The sequence below is a fragment of the Ictalurus punctatus genome, chromosome 3, assembly GCF_001660625.3.
Source record: "Ictalurus punctatus breed USDA103 chromosome 3, Coco_2.0, whole genome shotgun sequence".
NCBI classification, from domain to species: domain Eukaryota; kingdom Metazoa; phylum Chordata; class Actinopteri; order Siluriformes; family Ictaluridae; genus Ictalurus; species Ictalurus punctatus.
Window position 1 is genome coordinate 6,903,380 of NC_030418.2, and position 17,974 is coordinate 6,921,353.

Below are 17,974 nucleotides of genomic sequence, written 5' to 3' on the forward strand. Positions count from 1 at the left end.
CATAGATACAAGAGAAGAAGAAGAAGAAGTTATTTTTTATATGTTTCAAAGAACATTAAAAGGGGAAAGTGGATATAAACATTGCAAATTTCTAATGATTTTTTTGTTTGTTTTTAATCTTTTTAAGTCATCAAGGGTCTGGTGTGGAAAGAGGTGTCAGCTCTAAAGACACTGTATTGTAAAAAAGATTTTAATATTGCTTCAGGTTTGCTGTTTTTTCAGGAAGTAAGCCAAGGCTTTATAAATATTTTGGATGATTATTTCTCAGTTGCTCCATATGCTATTTTTGGTAATATTAATATAAAAGTTTTAAGATGTATGTGGGGCACGGTGGCTTAGTGGTTAGCATGTTAGCCTTACACAACCAGGGTTGGGGGTTCGAATTCCACCCTCCGCCACATGTGTGCAGAATTTGCATGTTCTCCCCATGTTTTGGGGGGGGTACTCCGGTTTCCTCCCCCAGTCCAAAGACATGTATTGTAGGCTGATTGGCATGTCTAAATTGTCCATAATGTGTGAATGGGTGTGAGATTGTGCCCTGCGTTGGGTTGGCACTACGTCCAGGGGGTCCCCCGCCTTGTGCCCCGAGCTCCATAGGATAGGCTCTAGACTCCCCCATGACTCTGTGTAGGATAAGAGCTATGGAAAATGGATGGATGGTTTAAGATGTTTGTTTGATGTTAAGATTGAGATGTCATTGAGCACTGCTATAATGGCGGCATGTAAGAGATGCTGAGGATGTCAGATAATTTATAACAGAAATTTTGATGTGAAAGTATAGCCAAAAGCCTCACAGTATGATGTATAGATGTATGAAGTGGGTGAATCCCATACAAGTGAAGTTTATGTGTTGCACTATGGGTTGTACTGTATAAAATCTGTTACAGTTTTTAAAAAAGTGCTATTCCATTTGGTAATTAAACTGAACATTAAACTGACAAACCAATTTTGAACACAATTTATTTTAAGCCAAATCTACTCCACACAGCTATTTTTCTTGCAGGTTCCTGGGGTCACTGTCTGTTTGAGAAATATTAACTGTAGGCCTCAGCAGCACTCAGGCTGCACGTGCACAATCATGTAGTATACTCGAGAAGTGCATGAAGCAGTGACAGCTCATCCAGCAACATTTTTTTGCAATTTGACAAATATAAGCCAATGTTTAATTGTTTTGCTTGCCTTTCTTTATGTTGCCCAATCATGAGGCAGAGAGGTCAGTGCCCAGCTTAGCTCCAGAGATATTACTGAACCTGCTGGTCAAAAATGGGAACTGCAACAAGTGTTAATTGAGGCTCACTGAAGCAGGAATCAAGGTGTCCCATGCTCGCACTATGAACTTTATCAGTGGAGGAGGAGCAGCAGTGGGATAGTGGAGAATCAGGGTTCTCAGGGTCACCATTTTTACACACATGCAAAAAATTAGCTACAAACTCTACATATGAGAAAATGTCTGTAACAGAATTTTCAGCTGGCATGGAATCTCTGAAAACCATGATAATGCAGCAGACCAAATCATTTGAAGGAGAAGAAAACTGATGCATTGCAAACAATAAACATATTTTTACTTTATTCTGCATGCTTAGTAAACCTTGCTGGGCCTGGGACAGTTTCCCTCATCCCCCTGTGATGGCAGAGCTGTGCCCAGGGGCACTTAGCCAATCTACCTACTGGCATGAAACCTAAGAACCTGGAGGAGAACGTGCAAAATCCCACACGGACAGTAATCCAAGGTCAGCTGTGAGACAGCAACGTTACCATGCTTATTATCCTTCCAATGAGCACCGCCGATTTTGCTCTATAGGACTTCTGGCCACGGATGTCTGCGGCATTGTCACATTGGCATTGAACACTTTTCTGTTGCACAACTCGGGAACCTACAATCTAGTATTTTAAGGGTTTTTTTTCTCCATTGAAAAAAAAAAACTCTATGGCCAAAGTTTGTGGACACCTGAACATCACACACACGTCATTCTTCCCCAAACTGTTGCCATAAAGTTGAAAGCGCACAATCGGGGGGTGATGGTCAGGTGTTCACAAACATTTGGACATAAAGTGTGCCTTAAAAATCCACCATGATCTACTTAAAGAAAGGCAACCTACAGCTTTTGGAGTGGCCCTCACAGTCCCCTGACTTAAACGTCATTGAAAATACATAGGTAGATATTAAACATGAACTAGAAGCGATCTGCAAGAAAGAGTGAATGAAAAAGAATAGAAAGAATCCAAACTGGTTACAAAAGCATTTACAAGCTGTGATATCTGCCAAAGGGGTGTTACTAAGTACTCTCTGTGTGTGTGTGTGTGTGAGAGAGAGAGAGAGAGAGAGAGAGAGAGAGAGAGAGAGAGAGAGAGAGAGAGAGAGAGAGAGAGAGAGAGAGAGAGAGAGAGAGAGAACATTCGCCACAATGCCTATAATGCAATTACTATTTTACAGGTTTATCAAACATATAATAACTGTGCATGAATATTTGTAGAAAATGTTTTTGTTTTTTTAAACAGCATGCTGCAGTGTGTTCACTTCAGAAATCAACAAAATACGTAATTTGGTCAGGGGTGCCCAAACCCTTATACACAAACGTAGCATGAAGTCAAATGTGACAGCTTCTTGACCTATTTTTGATTGAGGCTGTGCTGTTTTTATTAAGGTTGTCCTGCGCCATCAAAATCTCTGCTTACAAGCTGCTGCTGGGACAACAGCACCTTAAAAACTGTATTTTAGAAATAAATAAACAAAAAATAAATAAAATAAGTGAATAAAGAATTCACTTGGATAAATAAATCTCGATTTAATCTTAAAAGAGCATATTGTAAATATTCTTTCATTAAAAAAATCACTGGCCTCTCAACTAAAATATTTAAAATCACAATAATTAATGAAGAAAGGACTTCTGCTTGTGTGTACGATTTAAAGGCACTGAGAATGTTCTTATGACGATAATTCAATTGAAATGAAAATACATTTCATCCACCCTGTTGAATACAGATATGATTTCAAAGAAAAGCAACAAAAGATGAATAACATAACTTTCATATGGCACATATTAGATGGTAAAATATATTGGATTTATTAATAAACCAGATACATCACTGCTCAGGAGACAAAGGCGATACACGCACACACACACACACACACACACACACACACACACACACACACACACACACAGGGAACAAGGCAGGGTGATTATTCCTGAACAAACAAGATCATACAGGTCATAGACATGTCCATATTTATTTATTTACAACTATTTGTGCAAGAGAATAAATTTCAGTGATTTGAAGAGTAAGTGGTATAAAGCTGTTCCATAAGGATACCTGGCCTTCGCTTCTAACCCCAACGTGCTACAGTGTTTCTCCCTTTAATTTTGTAGTGTTAGATTAAAAAACAAAATAATAATAATAATAATAATAATAATAATAATAATAATAATAATAATGAATTCAAAATGGTTATAATAATCTACTGCTATTTTAACAAAGATCCCGCCACACTGACCTACAAGAGCTAACGGGTTATATTCATGTCAGCAAAAATAGTTTGTCCATAAATATGCAGGAGGAGATGAGAAATGCCACGATAATGCATGATATTCTAGAATAAAACTAATCTTTTAGTAGAGAACGTGAACAATGGGAACAGAAGCTAGTGATGGTATTAAAAACAACAAACAATGTGCTCTGATTTGATAAAATCATTTTATTGTATCAGTGGTTAGAAGTCATGATAATAAAGGCCTAGAATCTATTCGAGATCATTTTTCTGTGCAGCTTTATCACTGACATAAAATAAAAAATATTTTTTAAAAATCAGCATTTCAACACCTTGGTCTGTTCGCAATAGAGAAATATATATATATATATATATATATATATATATATATATATATATATATATATATATATATATATATATATAGAGAGAGAGAGAGAGAGAGAGAGAGAGAGAGAGAGAGAGAGAGAGAGACAGAGAGAGAGAGAGAGAGAGAGAGAGAGAGAGAGAGAGAGAGAGAGAGTTTGTAGTGTACCACAGAATGGATAAACAATATGAATATAATTTAAAAAGTGTTGCAAAAGTGCAATGTGTGTGTGTTTTTTGTTCTACTGAAAACTGCACTTAAAAGGAACCCATACCCAAAAAAAATTATTTAAATTTAAAAAAATAAAACAAAAGAAGGATAACCAACAGGGTTTATTGTACCTAATTTACACGCGGGGTAACGTCCAAAAGTGGTGCTGATGCAGCTGCAGCTCTCATTCCAGTTATAAGACGTGGAAATATTCTGTTAGCCCTTGTTCAAATTCAAATATAAAAAACACACCTTAAAAAGTAAATATGAACCACCGACTAATTGATTTACTGTATAAGACATTAAAACATGTTGTTCAACTGCTTTGTAAAACCACAAATATTTTTGCAGGAATAAAAATGCTCATTGATTAAGAAATATGCTATACATCTTAAATTTTTTTTTTTTTTTTTTTTTTTTTTTTTTTTTTTTTTTTTAAACTCCCCCTCCAGGTTTAACACGACCTGAGCTGCCACGAGTACAAAAAGTATAGATTATTCACAAAGATCTATACAACAATTTTTAAAACCAGTAGGTCCAAAAATAGCTGGGCTCAACATGCCCCGAAAGACTTGGAGAAAGAAAGAAAAAAAAAAGAAGAAGAAAAAAAAAAAGAAACATCCACCCAGTGTTTAAAAACCAAAAAATTAAAAATAGAATGTAAATATATAATTGGAGCTTCTGTCAGCATTAGTATAAGACTTTATGTAGTGCATCTACCTATTTTAACTTATGTGTTTAGAAAAAACAAAAAGTTTATAAAAAAAAAAAAAAAGGGCTGGATTGTAAAATTAAAAAAGAAATTGTGCATTCCATGGATTATTGCTCTGAAGATTTAAAAAAAAAAAAAAAAAAAAAAGAAGGCACCTTATCATGGTGGTCTTTCCCTGATTCAGGATCTGAGGAGATGTAGGAGAGAACAGGACAGACCCAGCACAGAGAAAGGAGAGTCACATTCAAGGGAGAAAAAGCACAGGGAGAAGGCTGGATGAGGTGCATTGTGGGAAGACACGATGGGGACTGGGCCATCTCGGAGGTAAAACAAAGCGGTCACACAGATGTAGTCACTCGGTCCACAGTGTTATTGACCTCGTTTTTGTTGGAGTCCAGGCCTTTGGCAGCGTTCAGATCGTTGCGGAGATTCTCCACCACCTTCTTCATGCTCCTCAGCTCTCCGGGGTGCGGCGTGGCCCGTCGCAGCAGCGTTCCCTACGACAGAGGAAAAGAAATAAAGAAAACAAGACCATCATTGGAGGTACACGAGCTATAGTTATAGACACCTAGTTATTGCTATTCATCACATTCGATCCATCACCGTTCCAAAACGGCTTCTTTCCCACGCTTGTCCTGTTACTCGGTTATTGATGAATCATTCATTCCTGGCAACAGTTGAGCGTACATGTTTGCTGGTCAATTGTCTGTTTTGTACTGTGTTATATTGAATTTTTTTGTGTAGTCACTGAGTTGCCAAGTTATTATTCTCACAGGGTCATGTGATTAACACGGCAACAGCTGGACCACATTCCGCTAATAATAATAATAACAAAGCTAAATGATAAAATGGCAGGTGAGTGTAGGTACAAAGTCAGTGTATTTAATAACAGAAAGGCTAACTTGGTGCATATTCTGCATTTATGACCTATAGTATCACTATACATACACTCACTGGCCACTTTAATACAAACACCTGTACAGCTGCACAGCTGTGCAATTATCAGACAATCATGTGGCAGCAGCACAGTGCATAAAATTATACATCAATGACTTCAGGAAATGTTTACATCAAACATCAGGATGGGGGGGGGGGGGGGGGGTGCTCTCACTGACTCACTGGCATGGTTGCTGGTACTTGAAGGGCTGGTTTGAGGAATTTCACAGCCTCTGGAGTTTATTCAAAATGGTGCGAAAAACCATCGAGTGGCGGTACTAAGAGTGGAAACGGCTTGTTGATGAGCGAGATCAAAAGTGAGCCTGATAGCCAGACTGGGTCGAGCCGAGAAGGCGGCTACCATAACGTGGAAAAAAAAAACGAAAAAAACATGCCGAACCTGAGAAGACGACCACATTTTATCTACATGATTTCATGTATTGGATAACTGCATGAATGCGCAGGGAAATACCAGTGAGTGTAAAAATCTGTACTATACCGAAAACCGTTTAAACAATTCTCACAGGTTCCGGTCACATAGCAATACAGATTTCTGCTCTACTCTTTTCTTACAACAGTGATACATTCATCACAGAACAGGGCAGGGCTATGTTTACAGAACAAGGCCATTTGACTGACTTTACTCCCCAACTTTCAGTGTACCATGCCAAGTACAGAATAAAACACCATAGGTGTGATGTTATAGACAAATAATCAACGGCAGTGACTGAAGGCGAAGTAGGGCCCTAAAGCAAGGTCATAGCTTTAATTACGGATCCAAAATCAATCTCTTAGAGGGCTTTAGCACTGGCAGCTCAGTCCGAAACAGAGCGCGGTTTGCAGGAAAATTTTGTAATGTGAAAGCTGTCACGTGGACCAGGAAGCGCAGCGCGGTACCGAAACTGAGACTACCTGTAGGAGGTGGTCCGAGTTCGGTTGCTCTGGAACCGAGCCACGATTCCGGTGAATATGAGCGCAACTCGCACTCGGGTCCACGCATGTTCAGGAAGTAAAGTAACCCACGCGTGCGTTTTAGCCGAGGACGGCGCCATTACGACGTAGTTTCTACAAAACACGTGTACCAAGAGCGGTAGGGGAATTTTTGGGACACAGAAGAGGTCCACTGCTACGCATAATATCTGTTGCACCTGTGTTCGATAAAAATCAATTGAGTCTGAAACCAGACCAACGCTGCAGGGGGGCACCCGGGAACAATCGCGCTCGGATTCGGGCCGCAGCAAACGTGAGCAGTGTGAAAACTAACATACTCAAAGGCTACCTTATGCTTTATATTCTAATTTTATTACTTCCTAAGTGTGTTTCATACCACCATGGTCACTCCCTGTATTAACAAAGATGAACTGTCAGGAATTTCTTGCCATTGGATTTTGTGTTTATACACTTCATTATTTTTGCTATTTACTGTATGCACTTCATTCATTTAGTCGGGTTTCCAAAAATTCTGACAATCCTGACTCGCCAACCTACAGCGTAATCTCAGAAATCCACAGGCGTGAAATTTTCCTCACTCATACTCGGGATTCTGACATTCTGACATAAGCGTTTGCACATTTGCATTTTAATTAACGATACAGTAAACACCTGCATCAAAAACCAATCTTATAAATTAGATGGTAGCAGTAGTAATATAATAGTAATAATCGTCCAAGTTGTTATTTCAGTTTAACGTTACACATACACACGGAAGCTCAAGCAAGTGATACAGAGTCCAGCATTTCACAATTCTCTCACCTGGTCATCGTCATCGTCATCATCGTCATCGAGGAATCGGATGGTGCTCATTCTATTCGTGGCTCTGTTGTCCCACGTGTCATCAGCCACATCATTCACGAGACTCTCCAGAGCGCCACAGCGTGCCAGATTATCAGAGCCTACACACACACACACACACACACACACACTTTCCACTATCACGTCTCACCTCACCATTCCCAAAATATTTTCCCACAGCTGAAGGTTAAGCCAAAATACAGTAACCTCAACTGAAGAGTTCACCTGCGATACCCAGCAAGTAAAAAATGTCAGATTAGGGCTCAGATTATACTCTATTTGTATAAACCCGGACTTATTTAGAGGCTTTGTGCAAGAGTGTCTGTGCTCTCGCTTGATCTCTATCTCTCCCTCCCTCCCTCCCTCCTACCCTCAGTGACCTAGCCTCCATGGGTTTTCCGCCCTCATCAGTCCGTGTCATGATAAATTATCATAATCCCTCGGCCTAAACAAGAAAACACAGCTGCTACTCAGAGGTTAAGAAGTGACAAACTTTCTATTCGTCTTTATCGACACTACATTTACATTCATAGGCAAAAATATATATAGATATATGAAATTAATTCTGGAGCACTCAGTGCACAGCAGTGGATGTGATGCCACTTGCCACTATGGTCAGTGCTTAATAGCAACGAGTGTGGTTAGGAAGAGATAAGCTTCTTTAAGCCATGCAATCCAGCGGGTGTACATAAAACAGCTCAGGCGCAGAGAGAGAAAGTGCCAGACAAGATCAGAGATTTTAGGCTCTGTCTGCTTATCAAACATTCCAAAAAAATTTATTCTTCTTCTATAAGAATATGTGCTAGATAAGCACAGAGCAAATTAAAATCCTACAAGCCATGGCGAGTCAAGTGCAGCAGTTTAGGGCTCTGATGTGGAAAATTATTAGAAAATTACGACAAATGTAATTGAAAATACACATAATCGAATGATCCTTCCCCATGATTGCATACGGGGCGGACCATAATCCCTCACGATAGTATAAACCAGCGGTCACCAAACCTCTTCCTTGAGATCTACCTTCCTGCAGGTTTAATCTCCAACCAAAATCTAACACACCTGTTTTAGCTGATCAATTTCTTTAGGCTTCTAATGATTAGCTCCACCCATAATTGTGCCCACCTGACCATCTAAAGTCTTCAGGAAGGTAGAACTCCAGGAACAGGGTTGGTGACCAGTGGTATATAGCACCAATAATCATTTGGCAGACATGTACACAAGGCAAGATTACAGTTTACAGTTAAGGATTTTGCTCAAGTCCCAACAGTCATGGGAGATGAAATAGCTCTGTGTTCACTAAAATGGAACCTTAACTGGAGGTACCAACATTGCTAACAAGAAAATTCTAGCAGACAGACAGAAACAGAGAGAGGGTCAAACATCTTAAACCCGTAGAGGTAACATACGCAAAATATGTTCAAACACCATACATATTTACTTTGAAGTATAAAATGCCCAAGTCTAATAACCATACCATTTCCCGGAGTCATTTTTTTAATTTATTTATGTGAACAACAGGACTAGCAATCTTTCTTAGTAACGTGTTAGGCACCTTTTTCACTCTCGCAAGGCTGCTGAGGCAGAAGGACACAGATGAGCACTTTCTCCCCTGTGTCAGGATTCACATCTGTCTGGAACGTGAGCAACGGCTGAGACTGATTCTCCGACAACCAGAGAGCTTTGAGCCTCAGCGTGGTGAGAGACATGGGTAGATAAGTCAGCCTACAGAAAACACAGGGGACAACATGCTCACACTGAGCAGAGACCTTCTCAAACACAGGAATTCATACATACAGTCGAGTGCCAATGTTTGCATACCCATAGGACAAAATAGCGAAAACGAAGAAATATAAATGATATGGGGGAAACATTTGGTGAGTTGTTTTTCTTCATTATCAAAAAAAAGAAATGATCAAATGAACTATTAAGAATGAATAAGAAGAACTCAGGGATGCCTCCACCACCAACAAGTCTAGTCCTTTCCTTTACTCTCATTACTAATCTGTATGTCTCAGACTCAAATATCCTTAAAATACATGCCTCAAAAAGCAAGAATGCTATTGAAGAAAAACTATTTCTGACATTTGACCTTGTTTGGATCAAATCTAATATCAGTTCATCTGCTGTGTACAATCATGATTCTATATAAATCCTACAAAACATACTACCTCCACCACCTAGTGGCTTTTAATTCCCTCAGTTGTAATATACTGGCTGCCTTGCAGTTCTCCCTGTAGTTCTCACCTGGTTTCCCACTGAAGATAAGCAAGGTTGAGCCTGGCCAGTACCTGGATGAGAGATCTCCTGGGGAAAACTAAGGTTGCTACTGGAAGTGGTATTAGTGAGGCCAGCAGGGGGCGCTCACCCTGTGGTCTGTGTGGGGCCTAATGCCCCTGTATAGTGAGGGGGACACTGTACTGTAAAAACAGCACAGTCTTTCAGATGAGACGTTAAACGGAGATCCTGACTCTCTGTGGTCATTAAATATCCCAGGACACTTATCGTAAAGGAGTAGGGGTATAACCCCGGTGTCCTGGTGAAATTCCCCCACTCCATTCCCCTTCTCCATCATGGCCCCCTAATAATCCCCATCTCTGAATTGGCTACATCACTCTCTCCTCTCCACTAATATCTGGTGTGTGCTGGGCGTTCTGGTGCACTCTGGCTGCCGTCACATCATCCAGGTGGATGCTACACACTAATGGTGGTTGTGGAGATCCCCACCAATACAATGTAAAGCACTATATAAATGTAACTGTAACTAACTTTAACTTGTACCCCACCTTAAGCACATGTTCTTCCTTATATAACAAGTTGTCAACAAAGGGTGAAACAGTCCCATTTGTTCTCAACATGTTTATAATAACTTTTACACATATTGTATACTGATGAACATATTTTCACAAGATGTTAGATTATGTGTTATCTTGCAGGACGCACCTTGGAAATGTGTTGTTTTTTTTTTGGGGTGGGGGGAGATAAATTGTAATAAATGTACATTGTGCTTTCATGGGGTATATATACTTTTTTCATGGTTAAAACAAACAAACAAACAAACAAATGTTCATTAAGCAACGGTGAAAATGAACACTATATGACTAGTTCAGAATATACTTGCGTTACCATACAAATTAAATATATGAAGTAAATGATGCATGACCTGAAAATGACTCCAATTTAAACAATGTATTATTGAGTCATATCGAATTCATCCAACTGCACCTGCCAAATATGTTAGTATGCAAGTGCGGGAAGAAGATTTATTTATTTATTTTTTACATACAAGTCAGCATGACTATGAATGCCATCTCTGATCACAATGAAAAGTTGCAGGGAAATAATAATGGCTTTTGCTGGGTCATTCCTATCTGCATTAGCATTATGTGCTACATGCTTATGGTACTTAAAATATGCCAAACCCAATTTAAATACCACTTACTGCTGTGTTGTACCCACTAGTATGTTTAGACAGAACAAATGTTATAGGTGTGTTTATATAGTTGTATACAGGGTCCTGATCTGCCTTTTCAAATATCGGTGCCCCCTGTAAATTTGGGGAACAAACTGTACCTAACTTGGGGTTGAATTATTCTGGGCTTTACCCCTAACAACTCAGGCTTACAACTGCCTAACCTGTTTCCAGACAGATCAAAAACATGCAGCTCTGTAGCCTGTGAAATTTCGGCGGGGATGCGCGTCAGACGGTTGTCCCTCACACACAGCACATTCAGACTGCTGCAGCCTCCTATCTGTGAAAAAGAAAAAAAAAACAGATGCACACAAATATGTCAGAAGTAATAGTTCTATAAAGGAAAGCATTATTACAGGAGCTTGGGAGTTCAGTGTAATAATATGGGGCAAATCAGTCATGACCAGGAATTAATCTCTTACAGCTCTAAATGTTCAGGTTCTTGAGAATCCCAGGTTATTATTAATGCAGTCCTGAAAGAAGAAACTGGAGAAAGGGCAGGTGGCAGACATTTGTTTGTCTTGATATGCAATCTATTTTACAATTGAACAAAAGGATGGATAAAAGAATGCACACGTGAAAAACAGCACCCCTGTAACACATGCAAGTCTTGGTGTGGGATCTATACGCTGCTGATGGGGCTGATAGCGGGGCCTAATTTTAGAAGCAATTAGTGGTGATCTATAGCATGGCATTAATGGACAGCCAGACAGCGACAAATCTACCTTCCAGTGACTGAGCCTGATATTATATTATATACACAGAGAATATAAACAGTATGTACACCTGTAACCCGATCTCAACATAATAACACAGCAGGAATATATAGAGATAAGTGTTCAAAACTCATCTCTGTTACCTGTAAGGTGGGGAAGCTTATGTCTAAGACTGGGCAGAACGAGCAAACAACAAATCTCATCCAAATAAAATGTATTACAAAAGTAGGCCAGGAGTGTTAAAAGGATTTAAATATATTACATCTTACACCACCACACCTTGTATTTGAAAAAGTATCATCTCTAAGTGATCTGGATACTGAGTATGTGGTGTGTAACAGCATGATGGAAACTTGCCAGCGCGTGGTGTGTGGCAGCACTGTGTGAGGTCAGACAAACAGCCGAGTGGCTGAACACGCTCGCTACACAGTCTGAATCAGTGTGACACTGGGCTATTGTTTCAAGTCTGAGAAAAGGCTTTCAGATTGCACATTAACCACAGATTGGCCTCGCTTTGCCCAAGCACACTGTAGCTACACGAGTGTGAGAGAGCCAGGGATGACCGAAGCGGCCAGAATACAGTGTCATGATGTGCCAGTTTTGTCATTATACAAAACATGATTGTGATTTTAAAGTCTAAAGTGGCACAATATACAACCCCGATTTTGAAAAAGTTGGGACAGTATAGCAAATGCAAAAAAAACCCAAAACAAACAAACAAACAAACAAAAAAAACAAACAAACAAAAAAAAGTCATTTGGAAATTCAATTCACCATGTACTACATTGAAAACACATTGTTAATGCAATATTTGCTGTTCTGCTTAATTTATTTTTTGAAAATATATACTCATTTCAAATTTGATGACTGCAACACACTCCAAAAAAAAGTTTGACTGTTTATCTCTATATAACATCACCTTTTCTTTTAATAACACTTAAGCTTTTGGGCACTGAAGACTCCAGTTGGTTAAGTTTAGCAGGTGGAATTTTCCCCCATTCAGCCATTATGCATTTCTTCAGCTGCCCAACTGTACAGGGCCTTCGTTGCCTTATTGCTAAGTGCCACACATTCTCAATCAGAGACAGGTCAGGACTGCAGGCAGGCCATGCTAGCACCCGCACTCTCTGCTTACGCAACCATGTGCTTGTAATCCGAGCAGAATGTGGTTTGGTGTTGTCCTGCTCTGGATGGCAGCATATGTTGCTCCAAAATGTGCACATATCTTTCTGCATTAATGATGCCCTCAAGGATGTGCAAGTTACCCATGCCATGTGCACTGACACACCCCCATACCATGACAGACGCCGGCTTTTGGAACTGATGCTGATGACAGCTTAGATGGTCATTTTCCTCTTTGGCCCAGAGAACACGACGACTGTTTTGTCCAAAAACTATTTGAAATGTTGACTCGTCGGACCACAAAACACGATTCCACTGTGCTACTGTCCATCATAGATGAGACCGAGCCCAAAGAAGTCAGTGGTGTTTCTGGACAGTGTTGATGTATGGCTTTCCCTAGGTAGGTTTAAGATTTCCCATTATTAGAACCAAAAGGCCCAAACCTGTTTCAGCATGACCAATGTCTCTGTGCATAAAGTAAGGTCCATGAAGACATGGTTTGCCAAAGTTGGAGTGGCACTTGACAGGTCAGAGGTGTTTTAGCAGCACAAGGGGGACTTACACAATATTAGGCCAATATTAGGTCCAGAGCACATTATTCCAAAATAAAATAGAGTTGTTTGGCCACAGTAACAGCAGAAATGTTTAACGGTGACCAAAGATCGCTTTTCAGGAGAAGCACCTCATACCAACCGCTCGGTGGTGGAAATGTTATGGCTTGGGGTTGCTTCACTGCCTCAGGGACTGGACAGCTTGCATTCGTTGATTCAAGTATGAATTCTGCATCATATCAATGATCATATCATAGCAAAGAGTTCTTGAAGATAACGTGAAGCCATCTGTCCAAAAGTTGAATTTGAACCGAAAGTAGGCATTTCAACAGGATAATGATACTAAGCATACTAGCAAATCCACCAAGGAACGGATCAAAAAGAAGAAATGGAGGGTTACGGAATGGCCTAGACAAAGCCCGGGTTTGAATCTCATTGAAATGTTGTGGGGGGGGATTTGAAACGAGCAGTACATGCAAGAAAACCCTCAAACATCTTCCAACTGAAAAACTATTGCCTGGAAGAGCGGTTAAAATTTCCAGCAAGCTTGATGGACAATTATGCAAAATGCCTACAAGAAGTTATTTCTGCAAAATAGAAGAATACTAGCTTCTGAGGCTAAGAGTGTGCTAACGTTTTCCCACAGAAGAATATCACATCAATTGATATTTCTGTTGAATAAATGTAAATTATTGAAAAAGCTATTTTTCCTTGAGGTTTTGTTCATGTATATCAAGTTGATTAATGGGCACTGTTTCAAAAAGGATCAAATGTTTGCTTGTTCAAATATGTCAAAAAAGCCAACAGTTTTCATGGGGTGTACTTATTTTTTCCACATGACCGTATGTAACTAGGAGAGTGAGGAGTGCAAGTCTTGACCAGTCAATAGGTCATGGGAGTTCAGAATCCTGATCGTTTTCTGTGAAATTGGTCTCCCTTGAAAGCGAAGGAAAAAAGAAGAAACATCTCTTTTCTGACCCAATGACAGACCCTGGATCAATACAGAAATCATTTATTCAATTTCTTGTGAGAGAAGCAATCAGCGTGAAATAGAAAACTAAAGGACAATTGTCCCATGCTTTTGTTGAGAACCTTTATACAACCCCGATCAAGGTCTTTTCACTTGCAGCGGTGAGATGCTCAGAGTAATATCAATAACATTACAATTGCTTGTGGTTATTTTGACAGCATTAGTAAGTACAATAAGTAGAACGTGTCAGCATGATAGTGTCACTAGTATACACACTCTGTATACTTGCCGACCACCATTAAACACACCTGTCTTTCGGATTATAAAATTATACTCAATCTAGCATTCGGATTGAGCAAATCTACTGAGGCTTGTATCGGCATCACACACACTACCCTACCATTCGACCACCGTGTCTCGTCACTGCTGAGCCAAACATGGTTCGCCACTCAAATAATAAAGGCTAGGAGTGAAATAGTACATACCTCTTTGGGTAAAGATACCAGACGATTCCTGTCACAGTTGAAGTTTGACAGTTTCTTAAGCTTTCCGATACTTCTCGGCAACCTCTGAGAAAAGCAGATATGAAGACCATTTTATACAGACCTGAAGCTTTTATGTCTTTATTAAGCTTGTTCAAGTAACTGAACTCTTGATGAGATAAAGGTACATTCACAAGGCTGGAAAATGGTAATGGATGGCACTTTTCTAAGTACTGAGGTCAACACAGAGGTCATGTCATTTACAGTAATAATCTAACAGATCTCTTAAGCACCCTCAGGCCCCATTAAAATCCATTTCAAGGTCCAAATGGCCCTTATAACAAAATGAAAAATACTGCAGTGCCAAATGTGGAACAAGATGGCTCACACATCTTAATTAAGTGGAATGTGTGTGTGTGTGTGTAGCTCACCAGCAGCTGGTTCTCAGTCAGCACCAGTTCTGTAAGACTTTCGCAGTCTCCAATGCTCTCGGGCAGTTGGACCAAGCGGTTCTGATCCGCTTTCAGAATGGAAAGGCGTTTTAATTTTCCTGTAGGTAGACATGAGCGATATGGGATTAAAGTTTTAAATGAAAGGTCCTAGGAGAACAGGTGCTCTCATATTCACAGCAGACATTTTAGGAGCATGTTCATTTTGTGTGTGTGTTGGGGGGGGGTTGGTTAAGTAGGCAGAACTAAGCGTAAGGTTTAGACTTAAGATTATTACTTGTTACGTTGTATGATCTGATCTTGGTCGAATTCTAAAACAGATTGAGCGCTAAAGAAAATTACTACAATGTAATAAAAAAGATATTGCGATATCCACAATGTTTCTGAAAAGGGTATTATGACATAATTTATCACAATACCCGTATCATATCCAAGTATCACACAGCCCTAATGGCCACTATTGTATTTGTATTATTTTCATGTATCCTATATCCTGTCCTCGTATTGTTGACTTTTTTAATCATATTAAAATCATGACATTATGTTCATGATCATTTTTATCTGAGTGATATGGTGAAATAAACATGTTAGGAAAAGGCCAGGTGTTAAGTACAAAACGCTGAATTTAGTCTGTTACGTTTATTTAATCTCTTATTTTCTTGAAAAGCCATCACGATGAGGCTCGAGCAGGTGAAGAGTTTCTGCGTGTTTATTTCCGTAATTATTGCTTACATTGCAAATAAATTAAATATGTTGTAAACTTCAAAATTGGTTTTAAAGTTTGATTATTCCGCCTAAATCAAAAGACATACCCAATGCAACATTCATTGCTAAACAGTGAACAGAACTTCATCTTCAACTACATCTGGGGGGTTAAAAGGCAAATGGAAGAAATGTACACATGGCAGGATCATATAGCATAATACTGTATTTAGCAGCAGAGTCAAAATGATGATGCCAGTGGTGAACGCACAAGCGTCTTCTGTGCAGAAAGACGTATAATGACTGACCTATGCCCTGTGGCAGGGCATCGATGAGGTTCTGGGACACCAACAGGTCGGTGAGGGAGAGCAGGCAAGCCATTTCCTCTGGGAGGTGCTCCAACTTGTTCTCAGACACATCCAGACAGAGCAGGTTCTTCATGCTTCCTATCTCCTATGGAAATGAGGAAAATACACACGTTTAGAATGCCAAGAATCAGCCCATAATCCAATGTGTGATTATAATCGTTCTTCTATAATCGTATAAACTCACAGTCCATACTTGTTGCTACTGTTGATGCTTTCAGCTACTACATCCTTTTGCCTATTATATAATGGCAACTGTACAGTTAGGAAGAGTTTGTTTTGGAGAATTTGGGCAGGTGATTAGTGATGGGTACAAGTTGTTGATTAATCTAGTACTTATGGAGAACTAGACGGTGCACGACTACTCATTTTTTTCTAGTCAAGCAGTCATTCAAAAAGTAGTCAAGGACTTTTCCATTTTAGGAAATCGCTATTTTATTTGTGCAGCAAAGAACGTGTCAAAGTATACTTTATTTAACAATCATACACAGGCTGCAAATACAATTTCCAGTTGTTTAGGCTAGACTGTTAACCCCAAAAGTAAATAAGCTGGTGAAATAAATGTGCAAAATAATACATTCACGTATCACATTACACTCCTTGTAATCTTCGAGTTGGCAGCTTGGTTAATTCTGAAAATCAGAGTGCACAGTGAGGCACAGACACACCTTATAGGTTAATAATACACTGATCAGCCATACATCGAAAGCACTGACAGGTGAAGCGAACAACATTGATTATCACATTACAGTGGCACCTGTCAAGCGGTGGGATATATTAAGCAGCAAATGAACACTCAGTTCTCAAAGTTATAGAATGTGATAGAAGCAGGGAAGACGGGCAATCGCAATGATCTGAGCGACTTTTTCTAGAGCTAAACTGCGAAAGGGTCATGGGCACCCGAGGCTCACTGGTGTGCGTGGGGAGGGAAGGCTAGCCTGTCTGGTCCGATCCCACAGAAGAGCTACTGTAGCACAAATTGCTGAAAAGGTTTATGCTGGCTATGATAGAAAGGAGTCAGAACACACAGTGCATCACAGCTTGCTGTGTATGTGGCTGCGGAGCCGCAGACCGGTCAGGGTGCCCATGCTGACCCCTGTCCACTGTCGAAAGCACCTATAATGGGCACATGAGCATTAGAACTGGACCATGGAGCAATAGAAGGTGGTGACCTGGTTTCATCAATCACGTTTCCTTTTACATCACGTGGACGGCCGAGTGCGTGTGCGTCGCTTATCTGGGGAAGAAATAGCACCAGGATGCACTATGGGAAGAAGGCAAGCCGGCGTAGGCAGTGTGATACTCTGGACAATGTTCTGCTGGGAAAGTTTGGGTCCTGGCATTCATGTGGATGTTAGTTTGACACGTACCACCTAGCTAAACATTGTTGACCAAGTACACCCCTTCATGGCAACAATATTCCCTAATGGCAGTGGCCTCTTTCAGCAGGATAATGAGCCCTGACACACTGCAAAAATGGTTCAGGAATGGTTTGAGGAACATGACAAAGAGTTTAAGGTGTTGACATGGCCTCCAAATTCCCCAGACCTCAATCCAATCAAGAATCTGTGGGATGTGCTGGACAAACAAGTCTGATCCATGGAGGCCCCACCTCGCAACTTCCAGGACTTAAAGATCTAGT

General features: G+C 40.0%; 1 protein-coding gene across 2 annotated transcripts in view; it reads right to left on the minus strand.

Moving 5' to 3' along the window:
- Positions 1–3,677: 3,677 nt before the first annotated feature.
- The window catches only part of lrrc1 (leucine rich repeat containing 1), a 55,942-nt gene continuing 41,645 nt past the window's right edge, over positions 3,678–17,974 (minus strand). For both annotated transcript variants that reach the window (XM_047154365.2, XM_017464620.3), the window contains 7 exons: positions 16,276–16,420; positions 15,248–15,366; positions 14,820–14,903; positions 11,140–11,255; positions 9,059–9,228; positions 7,468–7,607; positions 3,678–5,276 (listed from right to left, as the gene is read on the minus strand). In XM_047154365.2, coding sequence (XP_047010321.1) covers positions 5,118–5,276; positions 7,468–7,607; positions 9,059–9,228; positions 11,140–11,255; positions 14,820–14,903; positions 15,248–15,366; positions 16,276–16,420 — 933 coding nt within the window. In that variant the 3' untranslated portion in view covers positions 3,678–5,117. The remainder of the gene's footprint in view (positions 5,277–7,467; positions 7,608–9,058; positions 9,229–11,139; positions 11,256–14,819; positions 14,904–15,247; positions 15,367–16,275; positions 16,421–17,974) is intronic.